A 27,907-nucleotide genomic window follows, 5' to 3' on the forward strand; every position below is an offset into this window, starting at 1 on the left:
TATGGATATTGTTGGGCCTTTGGTAAAGACAGAAAATGGTAAGGTATCTCATGACAAATTACTGAAAAACAAAAATGCTGTGACTGGATAAAAAAGCTAAATCAAAACGTAAAAGTAAAAAGCAAGAAGACATGAATGAAATACGTTCAGAAAACTTTGTAATTCATTCTTCAGGGCCTAAAATTACAGTTAATAATTAGTTCTGTTCGGCCTTTATTGTAATAGGGCTGAACTTAAATTTATTATTGTAAAGGCACAAGCGCAATTTCTGTGAGGTTTCTTGAAATTGTTAACTAAACTAAAATTATGACAGTTCTCTTTTTTACACTGTCAACAAAAACTAGATTTACCAAGAATCAGATGCTCTTATTATTGTCACCGGATTTACATCGATTATGGCTATACTGTAATAATCTTTATTTCTGCCTGTTTTAATTTGATCCAAACCATGACTGGGGTAATACTGTTCAGCGCATAGAGGTTTTACAACATTAGGCGCTATGTAAATCCACGATATTATTATTGTTCTTGTTCTTATTATATTTATTGATATTAATATTGTTATTATTATTGTTATTTCATTCGTACAGTTCGGGTGTTGTACATCTCATCATGACATTTTGACACTACTATTATTACGGCTTATTATATTATTATTTGCTGTGTTTCAGGTAATCGGTACTTACTTGTATTTACGGAGTACCTTACCAAATGGGTGGAAGCTGATGCAATTCCAGATAAATCTGCTAAAACAGTGCTGAGATCTTTTATTGATTTTGTCTGCAGACATGGAACACCTTCTATATTGATTACAGACCAGGGTAGAGAGTTTTGTAATGAGCTGAATGACAGCTTCTGTAAGCTGATTGGGGTAGACCACAGAGTTGCCTCACCATACCATCCTCAAACAGGCGGGCAAACGGAGCGCTTTAACAGAACACTTTGCACAATGCTTATGACGTTGACCAACGCAGACCAAAATGACTGGGATATACAACTCCCATACGTGTTGTTTGCCTACAGAACATCCGAGCACAAGTCTACGAAATGTGACCCATTCTCATTAGTTTACGGTAGAAAGGCTGTGTTGCCTGTAGAATTACGTATTCCCATCGTTTCGTCTAATAAAGATGACATATCCGGAACTGTTCCTTTAAAAATAAGAGTGGACGCTTTTTTGAAACTCAAAGATTCAAGGAGAAAGGCATCAGAAAATATCAAAAAAGCACAGAAAAAGCAAAAACATTATCATGATGCTGGTGTTAAAAGCAACACGTACTATGCAGGAGATCAAGTGCTCTTGCAGAATTCCAGAAATTTGTCAAGAAAGGGAGGCAAACTTAATGCTCGATGGACTGGTCCATATATTATAGAAAAAGTCCTCACTCACAATACATATCGACTAAAAGGAAGAAGGGCTATTGTTAACGGAAACAAGATCAGACATTACAAGTCCGATAAAACAACCTCTTTGAACTGTCCATCATCAAGCACTAAACAGAAATGTAATACCAATGATAAGCATCTCCCTCCAAAGAAACGAAAGCGAACGCCAGACATCCCACCTGAAGTAACGCACCATGATAACATACCTACATCCAAGAATGGTGATATCACACCGGATGATCACATTATTAACATACCTACATCCAAGAATGTTGATGATAACGATAACAGACCTACATCCAAGAATTATGATATCACACCGGATGATCACATTAACATACCTACATCCAAGAACGATGATATCACACTGGATAATCACGATAACATACCTACATTAGACAATGATAATGTCGCACCGGATGATGACCATGACAACAGTAGGCCTGTATCTGATAGTGATGTGGTATACCTCAACACGAAAACTTCAAGAAAGTTATTCTTTCCTGTCGATGCCAATTGGCAGCTTGAAAAGGCAGCACCATTTGGTATCAATGTCAAAAATTTTCACAAAACTCACTTAAAATGTGAAATGGACAAGGCAGCCAGGCCTACTAAAGTTGTTAATATGAGAGGGGACGGCAACTGTCTTTTTAGGGCTTTGAGTTATATTCTCTTTGGTGTCCAGAACTACCATGTAGTTGTACGGGATTACATACTAAACTATATGTCCATGAACAAAAACCTATTTGAAAAAATTGAATCCAGATCATTTGAACGATACGTGGAAGACACGAGAATGGGGGAATATGGGACATGGGGTTCGGACATCGAAATCATGGCATTTGCGACCATGTCAAATACGAATGTTTATGTTTACAGTAAATATGGAAGAAGGAAAGGGCTTCCACATTATGAATGGTTGAAATATGCACCAATAAGTAATCAGTTTGGTGATTTAGTATCTGAAAGAAACATCTACCTATCAAACTTATGTGCACACTTTGAGCCTGTCCTGGATGTAGACAAGAAAACTTATGACGCTGAATTAAAATACACTCGTACACCATACGCACCAATCAAAAACCACCTTGCACGGAAATACTGGGATATTGTATCCGATGTGACCCTCAATGCTGCTCTGGTAGATAATTACGAAGATGAAGCGGTAATGCGTTCCGAAGGCATTATGGACGTTATATACGTATCTGAATTCACGGACACACATTATGACATTGAAGCAGTCAACCATCTAAAAGATGATATCGATCCAAATATATTCAATTTGCTTTGTGACATGGAACATTTCCCGGAAAGGATTCATCAGAGCAACAATGAAGTACCTGGACAATTATATGTTGATTCATACAACGTCACTCTTTAACTGTAGGCCTACCTATGACCGGTAATCTCAACATACACAGAAGCATTAAATGGTGAAAAGGGTATTTGTTTACCTTATAGAGGTAAGTTTCGTTAATGCTTTGATTTTTTACAGGTGCTTCCGTCAAGAGGAGATTGTCGGCTTTGTCTGAAACTCATCGACGAAGAAATACCAATTGCATTTGTCGGACCAGAAAGAAGAACATAGATTCACCACAGCGGCTAATTAAAGCGTCACCATCTTTCATTGAATCAACGGAAGACGAATATCTGAGCATAAGTACGTCAAAGGCTCAAGGGGTCTAATGGCAGGTAACAACAGATCAAATACAGTGTGTCCAGTGTAAACATGCAATGATGTGTCATGCGCCCTGCTTTGATCGCTACAAGGATTAAAAAATTAATTAAAAAGCAGATTGTATAAAAGAATAACGCGACTAAAGGTCCGGTAAGGTAAAAGTACGTGAATTAGATTGTAACTAGTGTTTATTTTTATTGTATTTTTATGTTTAAAAAACTTTTTCATATTTACAACTCATATGATTCTGTTTCATAATGTTATGCAATTTTCTTCTATAATATGTTTTCTTTGGTCAAAGGGGCACATACAAACGTGCAACCTACCCTCGCTATGATCATCAACCTTGACGTGGTAGCGAGGCTTGCGTGCTTCCAATGTATTGGTAGCCAGACCAATGATGATCAATAACAAAGTAAAATAAATACAAACACACTTACTGAAACAAGTTTTAATAGCAATAAATAAATAAATAAATAAATATTTTTCTGTAACTATTGTTCATTATTATTACACTATTATTATTTTATCCTGTTAATATAAGTAATGATCAATGATATATAATTTATGTTTACAAAACTCGTTCATATTTACAACTCATTCTGACAAGATAACAACATTTAATATTTTTGTAATTCACAATTCATACATTTATTTGTAATGTATTCATGAATTTGCTTTTCCTTCATCCAATCTACATAGTAGATATATGAAACTATTGTTCTAACCACGTGACTATGTAGCATAGAACATTAATTCTAAACCGCCCGGTAATATACTGAAATTTAATTAATTAATTTGAAACGATAAAGATGAGGAAATCTGTGAGAATGAGTTAAAGTCGCCCCAACCGAGACTCGAACTCGGACCGCCTGCTTGATATGCAGATGTCCTAACCGTTAGACCACTGGGGCTTTCACGGTTCGAACTCGATTGGATAGCGACTCTTTAACATTCTCGGCGTGGTACGGCGGAACAGCACTAGTCCTCAGTTGTAAACACAACAGGCATAGAAATAAATTCCAAACCGCCCGGTGATACACTGAAAATGATTTAATTAATTTTTGAAACGATAAAGATGAGGAAATCTGAGAGAATGAGAAAAAGTCGCCCCAACCGAGGCTCGAACTCGGACCGTCGGCTTGATATGCAGTTGCCCTAACCATTAGACCACTGGGGCTTTCATGGTATTGTTCTTTAACTCGACCGGATAACGACCCTTTAACATTCTCGGCGTGGTACGGTTGGAACACAATACATATATATATATATATATATATATATACAGACAGTAACAAGTGTACATTATTGTAAATATAACAAATACATATATATTATATATATATATATATATATGTATATGTATTTGTTATATTTACAATAATGTACACTTGTTACTGAACTATGGAGTATTTTTTTTTTCCGAAATAAAAGAAGAATGAATGAATGAATTTATTTTCAATCTTTCTACATAACAACAAATATATAGTATAACAGGGGAGTAGCGGAAAAGCAAAAGTAAAGTAAATTTGAACCAGCCAAACATGTATGAAACATTATCCAGTAAGCACATTTTATAAGAAGCTTTTGTTTATTAAAATGGGTTTCTCTGAAATTCCAGAAGTTTATTAAACATTGAAAATAACACAATCGCCTTTAAACAAAATGCTGTTCAAAAAAAGAATCGGTTGAAGCAAGCGTTCTTATAACATCCGATAAAATGAAGGTTCAATAAAGTAGCCCTATTAACAAATGTATGAGGTCTCAGGCCTATCCCATATTAATTATTTTTATAGATACATTAATTTTAAGATTCCAGATACCGAATTGTTGTTTTTTTACATAACAAGTCATTTTTTCTTTGAATATAAATTCTGATTTAAGGACAAAATACTAAAATAAATACTTACACCAAAGGTGCATAAAAACGTGTTGATGTGGCGCTATATCGATGTCATTATCTTTGCATTCACCCTAGACGCACATAGTGTGACACCCCTACCATATTCTCGATGTGACGATCAATGTACCAATTAACATAATACTTCAGTAAAACTGATTATGTTTTTTCAAGAGATCAGCTATATCGTGTTGATTATAAAAAGGTGCAACTTTTAATTGATTGGGGATTAAACAAGTAAACTATTTATTCTTCTTGTCTTTACTCGTACAAAATAATATAACGGTCGCTAATTGGAAGTGTTTAAACTAAAGTGATCTATAATTGGAAGAGGACCCGTACAATTACTTGTTTTTTATCACATGATTATAAACTATTTATTCTTCTTGTCTTAACTAGTATTTATTCTTCTTGTCTTTATTCATACAAAATAATATAACGGTCGCTAAATGGAAGTGTCTTAAAGTAAAGTGACCTTTAATTGGAAAAGGACCAGTACAATTACTTATTTTTTATCACATGATTAAAATCTATTTATTCTTCTTGTCTGTACTCATACAAAATAATATAACGGTCGCTAATTGGAAGTGTCTTAAAGTAAAGTGATCTTTAATTGGAAGAGGACCAGTACAATTACTTGTTTTTTATCACATGATTAAAATCTATTTATTCTTCTTGTCTGTACTCATACAAAATAATATAACGGTCGCTAAATGGAAGTGTCTTAAAGTAAAGTGATCTTTCATTGGAAGAGGACCAGTACAATTACTTGTTTTTTATCACATGATTAAAATCTATTTATTCTTCTAATTGTCTGTACTCATACAAAATAATATAACGGTCGCTAATTGGAGGTGTCTTACAGTAAAGTGACCTTTAATTGGAAGAGGACCAGTACAATTACTTATTTTATATCACATGATTATAAACTATTTATGCTTCTTGTTTTCATTCATAAAAAATAATATAACGGTCGCTAATTGGAAGTGTTTTAAAGTAAAGTGATCTTTCATTGGAAGAGGACCAGTACAATTACTTGTTTTTTATCACATGAATAAAATCTATTTATTCTTCTTGTCTGTACTCATACAAAATAATATAACGGTCGCTAAATGGAAGTGTCTTACAGTAAAGTGACCTTTAATTGGAAGAGGACCAGTACAATTACTTATTTTTTATCACATGATTAAAATCTATTTATTCTTCTTGTCTGTACTCATACAAAATAATATAACGGTCGCTAATTGGAAGTGTCTTAAAGTAAAGTGATCTTTAATTGGAAGAGGACCAGTACAATTACTTGTTTTTTATCACATGATTAAAATCTATTTATTCTTCTTGTCTGTACTCATACAAAATAATATAACGGTCGCTAAATGGAAGTGTCTTACAGTAAAGTGACCTTTAATTGGAAGAGGACCAGTACAATTACTTATTTTTTATCACATGATTAAAATCTATTTATTCTTCTTGTCTGTACTCATACAAAATAATATAACGGTCGCTAATTGGAAGTGTCTTAAAGTAAAGTGATCTTTAATTGGAAGAGGACCAGTACAATTACTTGTTTTTTATCACATGATTAAAATCTATTTATTCTTCTTGTCTGTACTCATACAAAATAATATAACGGTCGCTAATTGGAAGTGTCTTAAAGTAAAGTGATCTTTCATTGGAAGAGGACCAGTACAATTACTTGTTTTTTATCACATGATTAAAATCTATTTATTCTTCTAATTGTCTGTACTCATACAAAATAATATAACGGTCGCTAATTGGAGGTGTCTTACAGTAAAGTGACCTTTAATTGGAAGAGGACCAGGACAATTACTTATTTTATATCACATGATTATAAACTATTTATGCTTCTTGTTTTTATTCATAAAAAATAATATAACGGTCGCTAATTGGAAGTGTCTTAAAGTAAAGTGATCTTTCATTGGAAGAGGACCAGTACAATTACTTGTTTTTTATCACATGATTAAAATCTATTTATTCTTCTTGTCTGTACTCATACAAAATAATATAACGGTCGCTAATTGGAAGTGTCTTACAGTAAAGTGACCTTTAATTGGAAGAGTACCCGTACAATTACTTATTTTATATCACATGATTATAAACTATTTATTATTCTTGTCTTTATTCATACAAAATAATATAACGGTCGCTAAATGGAAGTTTCTTGAAGTAAAGTGACCTTTAATTGGAAGAGGACCAGTACAATTACTTATTTTTTATCACCTGATTAAAATCTATTTATTATTCTTGTCTGTACTCATACAAAATAATATAACGGTCGCTAATTGGAAGTGTCTTAAAGTAAAGTGATCTTTAATTGGAAGAGGACCAGTACAATTACTTGTTTTTTTATCACATGATTAAAATCTATTTATTCTTATTGTCTGTACTCATACAAAATAATATAACGGTCGCTAAATGGAAGTGTCTTAAAGTAAAGTGATCTTTCATTGGAAGAGGACCAGTACAATTACTTGTTTTTTATTACATGATTAAAATCTATTTATTCTTCTAATTGTCTGTACTCATACAAAATAATATAACGGTCGCTAATTGGAAGTGTCTTAAAGTAAAGTGATCTTTAATTGGAAGAAGACCAGTACAATTACTTATTTTATATCACATGATTATAAACTATTTATGCTTCATGTTTTTATTCATAAAAAATAATATAACGGTCGCTAATTGGAAGTGTCTTAAAGTAAAGTGATCTTTCATTGGAAGAGGACCAGTACAATTACTTGTTTTTTATCACATGATTAAAATCTATTTATTCTTCTTGTCTGTACTCATACAAAATAATATAACGGTCGCTAATTGGAAGTGTCTTACAGTAAAGTGACCTTTAATTGGAAGAGGACCAGTACAATTACTTGTTTTTTATCACATGATTAAAATCTATTTATTCTTCTTGTCTGTACTCATACAAAACAATATAACGGTCGCTAATTGGAAGTGTCTTAAAGTAAAGTGATCTTTAATTGAAAGAGGACCAGTACAATTACTTGTTTTTTTGTCATATGATTAAAATCTATTTATTATTCTTGCCTTTATTCATACAAAATAATATAACGGTCGCTAATTGGAAGTGTTTAAATTAAAGTGATCTTTAATTGGAAGAGGACCAGTACAATTACTTGTTTTTTATCACATGATTAAAATCTATTTATTCTTCTTGTTTCTATTCATACAAAACAATAATAACGGTCGCTAATTGGAAGTGTTTAAATTTAAGTGATCTTTAATTGGAAGAGGACCAGTACAATTACTTGTTTTTTATCACATGATTATAAACTATTTATTATTCTTGTCTTTACTCATACAAAATAATAAAACGGTCGCTAATTGGAAGTGTTTAATTTTAAGTGATCTTTAATTGGAAGAGGACCAGTACAATTACTTGTTTTTTGTCACATGATTAAAAACTATTATTACTCTTGTCTTTACTCATACAAAACAATAAAAATGGTCGCTAATTGGAAGTGTCTAAACTAAAGTGTTCTTTAATTGGAAGAGGACCAGTATAATTACTTGTTTTTATTACATGATTATTATTATATTGTTATTTATTCTTCTTGTCTTTATTCATACCAAATAATATAATGGTCGCTAATTGGAGGTGTTTTAAGCCAAGTTATCTTTGAAAAATAAAAACTAGTTTGGCATTATTAACAAATAGTGGTCGTTAAAAAAAGACAAGTGCATGCGCAATCACGATCAAAACCTGAATCTCAAATCTCAACCACGGACGGTATTCAATCCAAGGGTCAGACATTATTAAACGCGCCGGACAGCATTAAATTGTTGGAAAACGCCCGCGAACCCGTTGAAACATGCAATTGGACACTATCCAATGCTGAAAAGTGTCCACCCGGACACTTTTGAATGATGGACACATTTCAATCTTACACCGGCAACAGACTTCAGAAAAGGGCTTTATAGGCCTACATAAGGGTTTTCTTTTCCAATTGAGAATTTTATACTAGAGTTGGATTTAATATGGTATCTATCCCTTGAGTTGACCTCCCGGTTGACCTGTTATAAAAACGTGCCTTAATTATTATTTATTGCATTTTTTAACGAAATTTCAAATTCAGATTAAAAAGACATAGGCCTAGGCCTAATAAACGCCGAAATATCTGAAGACAAGGAGGAGAAAAAATACCAAACGCAAATTGCATGGTCATTATGACGTAATTATATATGAATATATGAATTGAATGAACGTCACTGGAGTAGCGTTACACAGCAATTACTACAGTAGTGCACGGCTCATCAGCGAGCAGAACGTCAAACTTTAACGTTTCAATTGCCGCCCTCTAGAGGTTAATGGCACTCGTACGGTAGGCCTACCGTTTTTAAACTTCTAGTTCGAAATAATACACACAATATACTTTTTTTTTAAATGTAATCAGAGGTTAAAGCATTAATTTCTATATATAGTAATAGTATAGTATAGTATAGTATAGTATAGAAAGCGGTATATTAGGGGAAGCAGCCTATATATTACATCAAGAAAATTAGACTGGAATTCTGTTAATAGAGAGTACAAACATATTTCCACTCTGAAAACATTAATGTTATGGGTGTCGGATTCTTCATCATCATTTATCAACAATAAATATGCTAGTATTTGTGAAACCACCGCTCTATTTGAAATTAACAATTTTGATTTTGAAATAATAATTGATTGATGTATTAATAGATGAACAAATTAAATATTTAACCTAAATATCTACGAAAAGGTGATTGGTTGCTGCTGCTTGGAGTTGTTTGTTCTGCCAACGTGTATGCTAATGAAAAAACATTCTTGTTACCAACATATAATAAGGACCACACCTTTATCGCCAAATTGGTTTTCAATCATTTATCCTGGAATTGTGAGAATTGTTGAAGGTACATAATTACATTCCTTGTAACTGTTGGATTTAGGTGTTTTTGTTGCGTTTCCCAACACACTTGAGTGTGAGACTATTTGCACACACACAAACTGTTGGCTTCAGGTCGCGTTTCTAATTACCGTCTCTATGGCAACAAACTTCTCCAATTCCTAGGGTCATTGTAATTCATAAGTAGGCGAGATCGGGATTTGAATAATTTGGGCTATGTAATTAACGCCTGGTTTAATTTTTAAAATAATGCAAATACAGTGAGTAGATAAAGGTCGTATAAAGGCAATACAACAATAGTTAACGGTTTCATTTATCGGTTTCAATGTGTGAGGATGCCCGAAACAACCTCTACCAGTCACGGTACACGTTCACGGTCTAAAAGTGAAGGACACGTCGGCCTGCGTTTCACCGACTGTGATTTAAACACTACGAAGATGGTGGTGCCTTATTCTACGGTGTGGTAACCAACGATGACAGTGGTTGATGTTACAATTATTTTAACGTGTAAGTTTTTAATTGTTGATAAAGCTAGTTTACAAAGCTGTTTTTATTCATTGTACATTTCCTTTCATATCTTGTTCGTGTTGAACAATTGTTTGCTACTGTGTGGTGTAACATATGCTTACTTCCGCTATTATTGTCACAAGGCCTACTTTTATTTTTTAGTACTTTTTTAACAGAGGGGCCACCGATTAGTGGAGCATTCTGTGCATACGAGACCAACGTCCAAAAACCGAAAGTAGACACAAATCCGGGAATGGACTATCTAGACACTTAGGGAAAACAACATTACAATGTGTGTGTAAACCTTTTATGTACCGCGTACCGTTGTAACATCACCATGCGGAACCTTGGGGATTACCCACTATTTCAAAATCCTGGATACGAACTTTAATTTACATCGTCATGGTCATGGTGGTTTTATCGTACTTTTCCAACGATAGATTTTACTTCCTTTTTGTAAATACACCAACTCGTCAGCAAGTTTAGAAAATAATTCGCAAGATTGCATTTATATTGAAAATAATTGAATAGTTTAGATTCGCATACAAGAAATCTAGGCCTAAACAGAGCTCGTAAAAGAAAAGAATACACCCGTATTTTGGGATAGCGTAACCTTTAACCCCGTACCTACTGTATTCATCTTTATCATGTTTACGTAACGCCCACGTATTGACCTTTTCGTATGTTTAGACCTGTACCCAAATTGTTGACCGTATGTACAGTGTATATTTAAATAGTGTTATGTATAAAGAAATGACTTGCATTTCTTTATCGTGCTATTTAAGGCAAAGGCCGCACCCGTTTATAACTCGATATGAAATACAATGTAGGCTAACAGACCGATATCGGTACCGATATTGTCAATTTATATTTACATGGTGTGACGACGAACAGACCGAAATAGGTAGCAACAATAGTAAATTACATTTGTAGTTTGTACAGATACCAATATTTTCGATTTATATTTGGCCTACGCGGTGCCGGACGACGAATATCGATACAAGTAGACCGATGACAGACCGATATCGGTAGCAATACTACGTTTTGCATATATATTTTTTCCATTTGAACTAGCCTTAAGTTGTTGTAACATCATCGGTACAAAGCATAATTATGACGTGGTAATGGGTGACTGGTTGTCGTGTTTTAAGTGTGAACTGTTGCAGGTGTCTTCATTCATCATGGGTGTTACTTTCATCATTGCTTGCCGGTGCATTTTGTGTTGATTTAATCTTACTTTACCGCTCTTTTGAGACATAAGTTGAAATAATTAATGAAATATTGTACATTACTCGAATATCTGGTAAAATTGCAATGACACCCTCTTAAATGTTAATGCACACTGTGACTAGCGCAATGACATATGAATCACCATAGTTTCGTTGCGCGTACGTCCTTGCGTTGTGTCCTAGTGTAAACCAATCTTTACCGACCGACGGCCATGTATATCCTGTCCATGTTTTTCTATTGATCCAAAGTCCAATGTAATGTATGTTGGCATATCCTCATAAATGTTAAGTTACATGATGTAGTTCATAGAAACTTACAGAGCGTTATTAATGGCGGTTTCTGAGGTCGATGTTGGGTCACGTTGCTCTCGGTACAAAGGTCATGATCATTAGATGTAGGCTGCTGACGCGGTTGATAACTATTACTTTAAATAGGCTATTTTGCAGTTTAATAATATGTAAATGTAATTTAATTTTAACCAAAAACCATTGTCTGACGGGCAATTTTAAAGTTTTTTTTTTTGCTTTAAATTACATTAAATAAGGTAAATAATGTTTGTGTCGATGAAGTTTTTGTGAAGTGAATAACTATTATGTGACATTAAAATGGCATATTTAAAAAAAAATTGTTTTAGGGGGTACATGATAGACGTCTATTCTATACAAATGTGTATATCGTTTTACATGAACACATTGTGGTGACGTGACGTAATAATAGGCCAAATGTTATTAAAGAAATTATTATGCATAAATGTAAATAATTTGGTGTAAAGGTAAGGGGGCGTAAGAAAGTTTTTCATGAATGAACCTCTTTCGTCACAGTTTAAAATGGTAAACTGTAAAGCTCTGTCTACACTATCAATCTTTATGCGACAACAAATGTGATGCGTTCATATTATATACCAATGATGATATATCACTACCATATTAAGGCATAATACTACCATATTTGGTATCACACATTTTTTGTCAAAACTAGATTAATAGTGTAGACAGAGCTTTAGAAATCCGGTGTTGTCCTGGCCGCCGCCAAGCGTACGTGTACATCACTCAAATATCTTGTTTTGTATTTTCTATAGACGTTCTGTATGACTTTGGTCACGAGTAATGCCGGGCGTGTTTTCACTGTTAAAACATGGTTGCTTTTATCCATATTTGTTTAAGATCGTAGAGTTGTTTGCAAACCTGATCGACGCATTGTTCCTGAACTTCACGATCGACGCTGTTTAGTATACACTGTACTGTAGGTAATAGCTACAGATTGTTCCAGAACAACCACCGTGGATATTGTCATTACCTAAACCTAACATAAAGGTAGATTATTTTATTTCTTTATCTATACAAACTATAAAATCAGCTCTTTCAGAACAGTCTGTAGAAGATGTACGTTTCTGTTTTGCAGTTAGAGACTACGTCCCCTGAACAGAGGCTGTGGGTGGTTGAACAGAGGCTATGGGTGGTTGAAGAGTCGAATCTCATCGGATCCATTTTTAAGACTGATACGCTTTTCAGTTCCAGTGACTACTACCGAATACAATTGCGTATTGCCATGTCAACCTTATCTTCATAAGCCTTCATTTTGGATTCGTCACTGGGATGACGTATCTTGCTACTGATTTTGAGAATTCGTCCCAGAACAGATGTTTTGTTGCCAATGGTCAGCAGAACCCCCGGCAGAACCAATGGACATTGAAATAGGCAAGATGTTGGCATAGCTGAGTAGTATTGAATTCAGCCGTGCCTCCGTACTGCCAATTTCATGTCTATATTTTCAACCGTTCACTTTTTTGCAGAATATCGCAGACTGACTCCAAAAACTTGTATTTCAAGTGTTTATTCGTTTGTATACGCTGTACGATATTGCAATGAAAGGTCTGGTGTAGTAGCCAGATTGTTCCTAAACCTAAAAATGGGCCTAAACATAAAATCAGGACCATTTCTAAGCCTATTAATATTATAGTATTCGGTGTGTATTTTAGTTAAACACTACAAATGGAATGTTTTGTCATGTGGATGACATCATCGTCAGGAGGGCAGCGTCTGATACGCAGAACCTTCAGACTGCTTTATTACGTGTTCATATTCTCCTCCTGAATAGCTCATTATTAACAAATTAAGTATGAATTTTTAGTAATTTGACAACATTTTACGGTCGATAAGGTCACCATTTGAATCTAGTATATTGTTTCCAATAGTGAATACATCGCTATTGTGTATTAGTTCCTTCTTTCAAAAAATTATCCACGCCTTGTTGGACATATTATATTATTGTTAGTTTCAAGATATTAAGTTTCCCGTATTTTCTTGCTTCATTCAATGGTATTCTTCGTCTAATTACATGACCCCCTTTCCTTTATAAGGTCGATCTGTATTTTATTGGACGGTATGCTTTGCAATATTTTTTATTTCCAGTATTTTATTCTTTTATATAATTTTAAACTTTCTGGATTAACGAACTTTTCAAACTGTTTATCCGTCACGATCTGGCCCACGTGATTGCTGGCATAATAGATGTAAGGCCTATAATATAATATTGATCGAGATCACCTCCCTGACTCTTGGTCTACAAACCCTGGGCCTTAGCATATCATTCTCTATGACCTTTAGCCTAGAGAAACTACCTCAAATAAGTAAACGTGGCAAAGAGATCGTGAAGAGTAGTAAACACTACTAAATACAAAATGTATTTACACACGGACACTTGTCAACAGTGTGCTGTCATATCATATCACCCCATGATAATATGATAAAAAATGACCCTCTTATAGTTACTAGTAGTTGATGTTGCGTAATCACCTACCCGCCGTACAACTTTTTTGTTCATACGCATCCAACAAGTAACTCATCAATATTACAGGATGGATTAACCAGGGAGTTGCAACTCCCTGGATTAACTATTTTATAAGTTATCATGATTATAAACGTCTCATTTGAGGCTTAGGGAGTGGAGTTACAATCCTGGAACTAGGCGACGATTGATCCCCGGACCTTGGGATTGCCAAGTAAGGATTTTAACCACCAAGCTATTTTTTATATTTTACAATTTTTGTTTTTATTATTATCTTTCTCAATGAGAGGATGCACACACAGACAGTAAATCTAAAAACTCAACCACGATCAATATGGAAACCCTACGGAAACAATATTACAGTTTGGTTGTACATGCAGCTTATTTTGGATTCCCACTTGGACGTAAGCGCACCGCAGGTAATTTGACCAATCACGACGTGATTGATCATCCGAACTATTGTAATTGGTCAAATAACTTGCGGCGCTCACGTCATTGCGTTGCGTCGAAATGGGAAGCAAGCCTTCTGAGCAAGCTAAATTTGTTGCAATTATAATATAATAACTGAATTTGATAACTATTGAATAAAACGTGCGTGTTCATTACTCGATTGAAAGCACTATTTTACATTATGGCGGTATTGACGCTGTAAACGTATTGGGCTATTAATATTAGCTTTGTAATTGCTCTTAGTAAACACATGGTTAGGGTCAACTTGATAATGTATGATTAGCCTCCCACTTCATCAACAACAACACTGATATGATAGCACTGTTTCTCGTGATGATGTTTGATGCTACAAATCACCATCTTGGACAACCGAGTTATTAAATTGCCATGGTAACCATCTTCTTCTGAGCGTATTGCAGCATAAACCAGTTGGGTTCATGTGCGCATCAATGTAATGATGTGCTGTTCTAGACGATGTGCATGCTGGGTGAGCTACCATTGCTACAACATTTCAGTGGGGTACAGAAATAATACAGCATTTAGAGACTCACATCAGTGTGAATCCTACTCATAGTAGGCCTATAACACACTTGATTTGTCTTTGTCACTGAAACTTGATACGTACCGTAGTAGTCGCATTTTTATAGAAATAACAATGACAAGATTTAGATTTCGATATATTTTAGATTTTAAGCAAATAAAATACTAGATTACACGCCAGGAAGAATGACATTCACCATTCTATATGGTTATGGGTAGATGTAATTATCCTTGGTTCATTTTGTTCTATATGGTTATGGGTAGATGTAATTATCCTTGGTTCATTTTGTTCTGTTTCCCTTGCTTGACGTCATCTGTTTTTTGTGATATATTTCTGGTGTGGTTTATTTTAAAAATGATGTATTTGTATGTTTTCTGTACCATTTTAAAATGTATTTTATGTATGGACAGAATAAATTCAATCAATCAATCAGATATTTCAATAAAATGTTAATAATTGACAACTTTGTAAGAAACGAGTTCTACCGTCAAATAGACTTTGAACCGAAGCATTATGAACGTCAACATCCCGTCGTTCCTTAAACAAACAAACTGATTAATTTCGTTCGATAATATACAATATATTAATACAAAATCAGCTACATATAAAACACGTGGAAATGAATATGCCGCGCTTGTAAGATAAGACAAAATATATAAATTATTAAACAGCACATTTTAGTAACACTATTATATTGCCTTTATTTATCCACGCCATGTTTTAATACAATTATTTCGCTCATCTCGACTTTTTGAAATAGTTCCTGATTAAATTTGAAACATAGTGTGAACAGACACTAACAAAAACGACGGAGTGGGGGTTAGTAAGGGGGAGGGTTTTGGGAGGAGGTGGGTTTTAGGGGTTAGTGGCAACAAAAAAAAGAACGTTTAACCGTAGATGTAAATAACACTATGGTTTAACTTACCTCTCTCTGACTCAAATTAGAATTTAGCTACGATTTGTTGTATAGTCTGAAATGATAACTGGGTTGTTGTATATAGTCTGAAATGATAACTGGGTACTGTAGTTGTATTCTGAAATGATAACTGGGTTGTTGTATATAGTCTGAAATGATAACTGGGTTGTTGTATATAGTCTGAAATGATAACTGGGTACTGTAGTTGTATTCTGAAATGATAACTGGGTTGTTGTATATAGTCTGAAATGATAACTGGGTTGTTGTATATAGTCTGAAATGATAACTGGGTTGTTGTATATAGTCTGAAATGATAACTGGGTTGTTGTATATAGTCTGAAATGATAACTGGGTTGTTGTATATAGTCTGAAATGATAACTGGGTTGTTGTATATAGTCTGAAATGATAACTGGGTAGTTGTATTCTGAAATGATAACTAGGTAGTTGTATATAGTCTGAAATGATAACTGGGTTGTTGTATATAGTCTGAAATGATAACTGGGTAGTTGTATTCTGAAATGATAACTGGGTTGTTGTATATAGTCTGAAATGATAACTGGGTAGTTGTATTCTGAAATGATAACTGGGTAGTTGTATCTGAAATGATAACTGGGTAGTTGTATTCTGAAATGATAACTGGGTTGTTGTATATAGTCTGAAATGATAACTGGGTAGTTGTATTCTGAAATGATAACTGGGTAGTTGTATTCTGAAATGATAACTGGGTAGTTGTATTCTGAAATGATAACTGGGTTGTTGTATATAGTTTGAAATGATAACTGGGTAGTTGTATTCTGAAATGATAACTGGGTTGTTGTATATAGTCTGAAATGATAACTGGGTAGTTGTAGTCTGAAATGATAACTGGGTAGTTGTAGTCTGAAATGATAACTGGGTTGTTGTATATAGTCTGAAATGATAACTGGGTAGTTGTATTCTGAAATGATAACTGGGTAGTTGTATTCTGAAATGATAACTGGGTTGTTGTATATAGTCTGAAATGATAACTGGGTAGTTGTATTCTGAAATGATAACTGGGTAGTTGTATTCTGAAATGATAACTGGGTTGTTGTATATAGTCTGAAATGATAACTGGGTTGTTGTATATAGTCTGAAATGATAACTGGGTTGTTGTATTCTGAAATGATAACTGGGTAGTTGTATTCTGAAATGATAACTGGGTAGTTGTATTCTGAAATGATAACTGGGTAGTTGTATATAGTCTGAAATGATAACTGGGTTGTTGTATATAGTCTGAAATTATAACTGGGTTGTTGTATATAGTCTGAAATGAAAGCTGGGTTGTTGTATTCTGAAATGATAACTGGGTTGTTGTATATAGTCTGAAATGATAACTGGGTTGTTGTATTCTGAAATGATAACTGGGTTGTTGTATATAGTCTGAAATGATAACTGGGTTGTTGTATTCTGAAATAAATATTGATTTGGAATAAATACAATATGTGTATACATTCATGTTTAATGTTTGCTTATATTTATTGTTTGTTAATCTACTTTTATTAGGTATTGCATTAAACATAATTTAACTGTGATTGACAGCCTGAGTATTTATCATCGTTAGTTTAATCAGGGAATGGTGAAAAGCTTTATATATAATATTAAGATAATAAACTAATTTTGGTTACATAATTTATATATTTATCAGGTACAGTATATAGCACGAACACAACAAACGCCCTCTTATTTGTAAACTTGAACGACCCATTTGTAAGAATGTGTTTAGTATTTTTTTCTGGTACACCTGTGTACTAATATGCAAATTCAAATTTATTCACGTATGGCAAACCAACAATGTATAGAGGATAGTTTGCAAATAAACAGAATGATTATCTGGACTGTATTACCTGTTGAGATGTGTACAACCTACAAATTAATATATGAGGCAATACGTAGACTAATTCCATCATCGACCGACAAGATATGAACAATTGCTTGAGGAAAGATAGTTTAATAAATTCTGAGATTTTCTCGGCTATTTATTAAACTACGCTACCTCACTATGTAAACCTTTAAACAATTCCAGTTTTCTCTTTTTATTTATCATTCGTAGTGACCCGTTTCAACTGTCACTATTATGTTAATTTAATGGTGTCTTGTTGTAATCAATAATACATAACCAACGTTAATATTTTCATTGTAATATGAACTGTATTGCATTGTATAGATACTGAAGCCACGTGGTCGATATGAAAGGTGTATGGCGATGATGACGTTGACGCGGATGTTTCATTATGATATTTTTGTATGCTAAATTGGTGTTACGCATTTACCTCCAAATGACAAATGTGTATGAATAATATCGTTTTTAAGCAAAATTAATTATCAATTTTGATAAAACAAGAATTGAAAGTATAATGAAAGGGATTAATAAATTGTGTTATTGACTGTTAATGTTAACATTGTTTGATATTCATTGGGTATATTTCGCATATTTGGACAATAAAGAAAAAATGAAACTGATGCTGAACTGAATAATAGTCTACCATAACTGGCGATGTTTTGCCGCAAATAACTATTTGAAAAACTCATAGCTAGATATAAGAAAGAAATCCGAAGTCTTATCATTATTATTCTCTTTATGGAAAAACTTGATTTTTTAAACGATGAGGGTGCATTAGTAGAATACCTGTGGCATAAAAATAAATATGGCAACGGCGCATGGGCCATGGAGTAGGCCTACCTCCATGCTGCGCATAAATCAACGCTTTCGATTCGCGCAAAATAAGAAACAGGCTTTATAATGAACTGCTATATAATTACTTAGGAAGCTTAGGAAGTTGTACAGTTAAAAACAAAACATGTCGACATTGATATAAATTCCAATAACTCATCATGGTATGTCGACATCGCATTCTCCCTACCTACCTAAATTTGTTGTCTCTTTGTACATTATGTATAAATACTATTATCGTATCGTAGGATAGATATGTAATTTAGTTATAATAAATGTGTTTTCTTTCTGACAAGTGACTCACAAATTCATTTCACATGGAAATGACATTGTTACACTTTTTGTATGACTGTAAATAATACATGTAAAGAGGGCGCCATTTACAGTGGAAACTTCATACACTCCATGGGCTAATTCAACTCGCGCGTAGCAAAATACTGATGCATCGGTCAGTTGTGACCATTGCGGATTTAGTGCTTGACCATTCAACCTGAGATTAAATATGTCGACACATTTGGTCACAATATTTATGTACGTGTGGTAGATTCTAGGACTGCCTGTTACCATGGTTACATTGTAAGTCATAAACTTTACTTTAGAGACGGTCTGTGAACTTGCTGGGATCAATGTCATAGATGGGTTCGAATAGCCAGTGCAGCCACTACACGTCAACGTGTTGTATACCGAATACTGCACGACTTGAACTGGTTGATTCGAAATTACTTGTAGTGCGTGTTTATTATTTCCACCCAGGTAAAGATCATGAAATTGACCTCTATCAATGTAAATGATCTCGCCACCAACACTCACAAATGTCCGGTCTGTACTCGAGATTATTCTCGCCGTAGTTTGACTTTTCATATAACCATCAAAAGCAACAAGAGCAAAATTCGAACCCCATGAACTTGCAGGAATCAACTGTTCCACCATATGGTCACAGCTATTCCTGTTGCTAAGGACGCCTATTCCTGTGCCATACTTGTAAAAGACGCCGCCACAGTCTGAACCTGAGAATACAGCGATACGATGATCACCTCTGATGTAGGTTCCTGTAAGGTCCATTATACTTTCGAGTTGAACTGCTTCAAGTCTGTCCATATACAGTTCTATAATATCACCACTGTTAAACGTTTTACCTTCATAAGTTACCTGCTGTGTTGTCGATACAGCAACTTTAGTTGCGTCACGTGTTGCTACGATTACAACAGTTGAGAATTGACTGAGCGTGCGCCGTTGAAGGGTGACACCTGTAACTACGTAATATTCTCGGCCTAGTTTTTCTACTGGTAATGCAAGAAAACCATCCGAACTAAGAAACTGAACATCATTTATCCCATATACGGTAAGTTGTTGAGAACTTTTTATATAGATGGCGCTGTTGATAGGCCGTGAACCAAATTCAATTGTATCTGGTGGAAGTTCAACTAGTCGTGCTTCACCAGGCGCCAATTGTATATTGTTATTTTCATAGAACATACCAGGACTACTAATGTTAACAACATTTGGGTTATTTCCGTTGAGTAAGTGAATCTTTGGACCTTCTGTATCTAGATATGATGGACCGTTTTGAATGAATCCTATGAAGTATTCGGACCCTTCAGTTGTATCGGCAATCTCGATAATTGAATCTATACGAGAAAATATTGTATTTTGTCATTACTTCAATAAAATAAATATATCACATTAAGTATAGATCACAATCTATAAATTTCGTGGAATAAGATAGACATATGCATGGCCTAATTTTGGTTCCTGAAAGCCTTATCTATGAGGTACAATGCTATTAATTAATACAATTGAATTTATATAATGTAGGCCTATGATATTGTTTGTTTGTTTATTAAATTCTAAATAAGTTCACACGTTTACTGACCACTTTGTTTAATTTCTGCTGGTTTAACAGATGAAGTTCCTTCAGCAACTGATAATACAAAAGTCGATGACGTACTAAACCCATAGAGAAGGACTGACGCAGTGATTAAGGAGGAAGGCGTCCACACACGATAGTCACCTTTGGGGAGATGCGTTCTAGCGACACAATAGTTCCCGTCATTTCGGCTCATCCATGTCAACCTTGAAGTCAGTGGTCCTTGAAGGATAACGTGGTTTTTATGTTTGCATTTTGTTACCACTGTAGCAAAATTAGTAAAATTTGTTATGTAACTCCCAAAATGTAGTTCATCAAACGTTGAAAAAGACAGAGAATCTGAAAACAAACTTGTAGGTGGAATGAGCGCCATTGATGGCGATGACTTGCCAGAACACTCATCGCATAACAATGGCATTGACATCGTGAATTGCGCAACAAGGATCGGTTTTGATGAGCTAATCACAATCCCAGTTTTATCGAACATGAGTGAATCAGAAAACTCTGCTCTGTTTAGTATCATATCACGGGCACCAGAGCGCTGGACAACTGTATTGTCCTTAGCAGCAAGAATCCTTATTGTACTGATACCACTTTCATACCCTAAAAATGGCGCCATAACAAATGTTTGTCCCCAGCTTCTTAGAGGTGGAATCATACTTGCCATATGTCCACATTCAAAGCTTGAATCCGCATCAGCATCACTAAATCCGCAATCATTTCCAGCAGTAATAGCCACCGGGAAGGTGCTTCTAACAACAGATCCCGTCAGGTCACCGTTACTCTTAAATTGCAATGCGTCAAGTTGTGACATGATAAAGCTCGCTTCTTGTCCACGTTTATAGGAATTTGTTTGAAAGTCAACGTCGGCAGAAAAGGTTATGGTAACATGTGTTTTATCTTGAACTGCAGTTACGACGAACTCTGAGTGTCGACCAGGTTGTGACAATGTTGAAGAGGTTATGATCAAGTAACTTTGTCCAAGTCGATGCACAGGCAGAACCATAAACCCATCTATACTCATCGGGTGATTGTCAGAAAACGCATGGATAGAGATATCGTAACTTGATTCAATATAAAGTGCGACACTCTGGTTGTCGGAATTGCGAGCAATATAGTTTTCTGGAAGTCTGATAACTTTAAATGAGTTAGCAAGAACGCTAAAGCGTTCACTCACGACGTTATCTGCTGATGATATGCGTATTGCCGTTGTAATAGCGTTTCCACTCATAATCCGTATGCTAGGCCCTTTGCCTTTCCTAATATTCTCAGGAAAAGTAAAAACAAAAGCTGTCCCTTTAGAAACCAACATCTCGGGTTTCCAGTTTGTTTCTAGAAAAAAAAAAGAAAATGTTCAATCAAGTTCATAAATGCTCTCGCAAAATGGCACTCTCTCATAGATGATCAGATGAGATGTCCTGGAATATGGGGCGCCATAAGCAGCAAAAATGTACTGTATGTGTGTATAAAATGCATATTTAAAATGCATGTGTGTGTGTGTGTATAATTGCAATACATTTCAAACGTTTGGCGCCTGATTAATACATTACCTTTGGTGTCACATAAGACTCCTTTCCATCCACCAGAACACATACAAATAAAGCTGTTAACATGATCCACGCATTCACCGTTATGCTTACACGGATTAGGCTGACATTCATTAATATCTGTAAGCAAAGATAGAAGGTAGCCTGAATAATTGAACACTGCGAATAATAAATGTGTTCTTTGGAAATATATATATAAACTTTATTTAGACACGAGACTGATGTGCAGTACAACTCGTTCAATCAATATTGATTGTTTTTACACAAGTTCGTGATACTGTATTACAAAAAAAAATCAACACCATATAAATACGACAGAAACGAAAAAATTGAAATTGAAAAGAAACAAAATTACAGCAGAATCCCCTTCATCTGACACCTCTATTTAGGGTACACCATATCGGTACTTCTCGTGTAAATGGAAACCCTTATCGAAGTGTATAATTTATGGGGATTCTACTGTAATAATAATAATAATAATAATAATAAATAATAATAATAAATAATATATTTATACAGGATAAAACAATCAGATTACAGTGTATCTGTTTTACATTGTGGTCCTGTCTTAATCAAAATATACAAAAGAGAAACTTAATTAAATATAATACATGTCAGTTTTTTATGAAAAGAAATGAGATTTGTATCTAGCCTTAAAGGACGTAATTGTTGGTGCCGATTTAATATTAATTGGTAAATTGTTCCATATTTTTGCGCCTGCAACTTTAAAGGACGAATTCATTTTACTAAGGGTGTATTTAGGTATTGTTACATTCAAATTTTCTACTCCACGTGTTAAGTGGGTGTGAATATCGCGAATCAATTCAATTTCATTTACTAATCTAATTGGTGCAAGGCCGTAAACACATTTATACATTAGACATGCTAGGGAGAAATCTCGTTTCTCTTCAAGAGTTTGCCACGATAAGTTCTGGATGATGTTGTCACCCCTTACATTAATATAATCGAAGTTGTTAGTTACAATTCGAGCAGCTCTTTTTTGATGTCGCTTTAAAATATTTTTGTTTAACTCTGTCGTATTTCCCCAGACTGTTATAGCATAATCACTACAAGGCTGAATTGTACTTATATATAGAGTTTCAAGGAACGGTTTACTTAAACTACTAGCCATTTTACCTAGCATTGTTATTTTATATCCAATATTTTTACTAATACATTGAGTATTTTGTTTCCAAGTTAACATTTCATCGATTACGACTCCCAGATACCTTATACTATCAACTTGTTCTAATTTACTGGTTCCAATTTGTATATTTAAATCATTACTGTCAGCTGTATGATTGTTTCTTAGTAACATAACCTTTGTTTTTTCAGTATTTATAGAGAGGTGGTTGTCATCATACCATTTACCAATGTTATCAATAATTATTTGTAATGAATCATTTACTATCTTAGCAGTATCACCTGAGGTGTAAACCACAACATCATCAGCAAAAACGCTGCAAGTTCCATTTACTATAGACTGCGAAATATCATTTATGAAAATGAGAAACAAGATGGGTCCCAGGACACTTCCTTGTGGAACACCAATATTGATTTCTTTAAGTGTAGATTTGTTATTGTTACAGTATACAAACTGTTTTCTGTTTTTTAAGTAATTACTAAACCAGTAAACAACATTTTTATGGAAACCATATTTGTAAAGCTTAAATAACAAAATTGAGTGATCTATCGTGTCAAAGCACTTGGATATATCTAAGAAACAAGCGCCGACGACCTCTGAGTCATTAAAACTTTCTAACCAATCATCAACTACTCTGTGCAAGCATGTTACAGTAGAATGGTTTTTCAAAAAGGCAAATTGATCAATGTTAATCAAATCAAACAAACTAAGAAAAGAAATGATTTGTTCCTGAACCACTCTCTCTATCATCTTTGCGATATGAGCAACGACAGATATTGGTCTGTAGTTGCTCATACTGTCTTTACTACCCTTTCCTTTATATATAGGAGTTGTCCTTGCTACTTTCCAATCAGCTGGGACAAGACCAGACATGAGAGAGAGATTCACAATATGACACAATGGATAAGCAATGTACGGAGCTGCTAACCTTAACAATTTACTATCAAAATCAAGAACATCTAAATTTTTTTCTGGCAAATTATAAAGCTTCCTTTTAATGGTATTTACATCAACATTTATAAAATTAAAGGAATATTCACTAGGTGGATTATTCCAACTTGGCAGCGTATCGTCAAATGACTGCGCCATCTTAACTCCTATGTTGGTAAAGTATTCATTAAAATGTTCGCAATCAATAGTTTTACTAATGTTAGATTTCGTTTTACCAGTTAGTTTATTTAGCTCGTTCCACATTTTTTTTGGATTATTTTTATATTTTATATTTACATTATTAAAATAGTTATACTTTGCTTTCTTAATGTTAGTGTTAACCAGATTTCTAAGTCTTCTATACTCAGTTTTTAATCCTGGATTATTAACATTTACTTTGCTTTTAGTATAATCTCTTTTGTACATTAACTTTATAATTTCAGGAGTTATCCAGGGAGAGAATCTATTTTTTATTCTTGAATTTTTTATAGGCCCATGTTTATTACTTAAATTTAGAAAGCAATAAGTAATACATAATAAATATTTTTGATTTCATTTACCTTAAAATAAATTAGTGATAAAACACACATTTTATATAGTATTTAGCCATTTTAAAAGTTGGATGTACACCATCGTAGATTACCATACCATTATGTTTTACAATGCATTTTTCAGATACGTTTTAAACAACTTAACTGAATTTGGAAGGGTATCATATACATCCTCACTGCCTCCTCTACAAGTACAGATGTAACTTAATATATACATTATTCATTTTCTGGTAAAATCTTCCATACAAGTGTAGAGTTACAGGCCTCGATCATGCATACCTTTTTTACAGAACTTTCTGGTAAACCTTTCCATACAAGTGTAGAGTTACAGATGCCTACATACCATCTTACAGAATTTTCTGGTAAAATCTTCCATACAAGTGCAGAGTTACAGGCCTCGATCATGCATACCTTTTTTACAGAACTTTCTGGTAAACCTTTCCATACATGTGTAGAGTTACAGATGCCTACATACCATCTTACAGAATTTTCTGATAAAATCTTCCATACAAGTGCAGAGTTATAGGCCTCGATCATACATACCTTCTTTACAGAATTTCTGGTAAACCCTTCCATACAAGTGCAGAATTACAGGCATACGTACCTTCATTACAGAACTTTCTGTTGAAATCTTCCATACAAATGCAGAGCTAGTTATAGGCATACATACATTCTTTACAGAACTTTCTAAGTAAAACCTTCCATACAAGTGCAGATGTACTTTAATTTGATTTGATGTATTCGATATCATACAAAATTAAAAGATAAAAACCAACAAAAAATATCATGGTATACACACCTTCTTCACAGAACTCTCCGGTAAAGCCTTCCATACAAGTGCAACTTGATGTATTTCCATTCGACGAACATGTAGCGCCATTTTTGCACAAATTGTTAACACATGCATCCGCTACAGGAAGAACTTTGGGAAAAAATTATGTAAAAACGCCGATAAAATACAAACATTTATCAAAGTGAAGCTTACTTTGTCATGAGGTATTCATGAATATTATTATAACTTCCAATCATTGCCACGACGTGTTTATTTAGCTAACTCATCTAAAAACAATCAAAAGCTAAAAGCAAGTAATTACCATCTTGACAAGATGTTGCGGCGGTATCGTTTATATATTGGTTTGCATAATCTAGACCAATAGTGGATACGAACATGGCAACAGAGGAAGACCCATACCATGTGGCTGTAAACTTAAGCCTGTTGTCTCCAGACGTTATATGATGAACTCCAGGACTTACTTGACCACTTATCGTACAGAAGCCAAAATTCTCTTTCTCAACTGCGTCAAAAAATTGCACCATGTTCTTACGCATTCTAGTATAAAGTGCGTTTTTACAAGGTTTATCAACGGTCAAAATCAAATGATTTGAGAAGGAGTAAACAATTGAATTTTGGTGAGATGAAGTCGTGTTAAGTGTTGAAAATGTAGTACTTGTTACAAATTGTTCAACGGGAGCTATAACAGACATAGATGGATGAGATTCTTGGCAACTTCCAAAGCCTCCCTGAAAAGTGTTGCATAACCCTTGACCCCTGGTTCCATACAGTGCTATTAAGACTGGGTTGTCGGCAACAAGTGTTTTCGTGACGTCACCATTTAGTACAAATTCATGGAATTCACCAGCGTCAATAGTACTTGCAAAACCTTCCTCTGGAAGATAAATGGTTGTATTGTTCCGAACAGCGATAACACGACATATTGTATCCCCATAACGAAGGCTTGGAAGGATAAACCGTTTTCCTAACGCGTTAACAGGAGGAATTTGCGTCGCCATATACTCACACGCGTTTCCATAGTATTTGGCGTACCCACAGCTGTTGCCACTGATGACGGAAATAGGGGATGAAGATTTAACGTGAGAACCAGTGAGATCATTTTCACTTGTGATCTGGAAAGTCTGGCCACTATCGATAGAAAACGATAACATATCTCCAGCCTGATATATCTATGGAATAAGCATGCAACTATTATCAACTTGTCTAAGAGTAAATAAATATTAATAATACAATAAACTATTCGTTTTCGTGAGGCTATTGATTGTTGGCTTCCACTATTTCGGTTCGGAAAAAAATAAAAGAATTTAAAAAAAATCATTACCAACTTACCTTTTGTTGGTAGATGACGGTTCCTTTTAATTTGACAGAAACTTGAGTTCCATCGCAAGATCCAGTAATCATTACTTGAGATCTTGAAGAAGCAAATCTTGGGTACGATGATGCAATAAAATGTTCGGATCCAATAGATCTCAGAGGCGCCACTAGCAAAATATCTAAACTAAAATCGTGAGTATCAACCACTGCGTAGACAGTTATATTATTGGTAGCCAATATGGTGATGGTGTTTTGTTTAATACCAGTGGTATGGTTCGTGGTCGACATAATGTCACTTGGTAATCGTACAATAACCTCCTCGTTGTTCATCATTCGAAAATGTTTCTGAAAGTTTATTCCACTAGCAGATACAAACACAAATCCTGGAGATTTGCTAATTGAGTGAATATGTAAAGAAGGTCCTTTACTAACCAGATGGTTGTATGGCAAGGCAAAAAGGAAATACTTCCCATGGCTATTCGAGGCTCCTACAAATAATAATATAGTTAGTAAATACTGTATTTAAATTTATTAAATGATAAATATAACTAATAAAATGAATATTTATAAATCTAATTCAGCAAGATTGTAAATGTATTAATTTGAAACAGGACATGCAACAGTAGTGTGAAATATCAATCACATACCAACAGTAGTGTGAAATATCAATCACATACCAACAGTAGTGTGAAATATCAATCACATACCAACAGTAGTGTGAAATATCAATCACATACCAACAGTAGTGTGAAATATCAATCACATA

General features: G+C 34.2%; 2 protein-coding genes across 2 annotated transcripts; one reads left to right on the top strand and one right to left on the bottom strand.

Moving 5' to 3' along the window:
* Positions 1–2,039: 2,039 nt before the first annotated feature.
* On the top strand, positions 2,040–3,981 carry LOC140052704 (uncharacterized). Its single transcript, XM_072098389.1, has 2 exons — positions 2,040–2,788; positions 2,882–3,981. The coding sequence occupies exon 1, from the start codon at positions 2,111–2,113 to the stop codon at positions 2,765–2,767; it is 657 nt and encodes a 218-aa protein (XP_071954490.1). The 5' UTR covers positions 2,040–2,110; the 3' UTR covers positions 2,768–2,788; positions 2,882–3,981.
* A 13,913-nt stretch (positions 3,982–17,894) lies between these two features.
* Positions 17,895–27,324, bottom strand: LOC140052582 (uncharacterized; the record flags this gene model as incomplete). Its single annotated transcript, XM_072098191.1, has 6 exons — positions 17,895–20,623; positions 20,869–22,194; positions 22,413–22,529; positions 25,834–25,956; positions 26,129–26,996; positions 27,157–27,324. Coding segments are annotated over 6 exons (3,930 nt in total), but the record flags the coding sequence as incomplete, so codon positions are not given.
* Positions 27,325–27,907: the final 583 nt, after the last annotated feature.

Source organism: Antedon mediterranea, chromosome 6 (assembly GCF_964355755.1).
Source record: "Antedon mediterranea chromosome 6, ecAntMedi1.1, whole genome shotgun sequence".
In the NCBI taxonomy this organism is placed as follows: Eukaryota; Metazoa; Echinodermata; class Crinoidea; order Comatulida; family Antedonidae; genus Antedon; species Antedon mediterranea.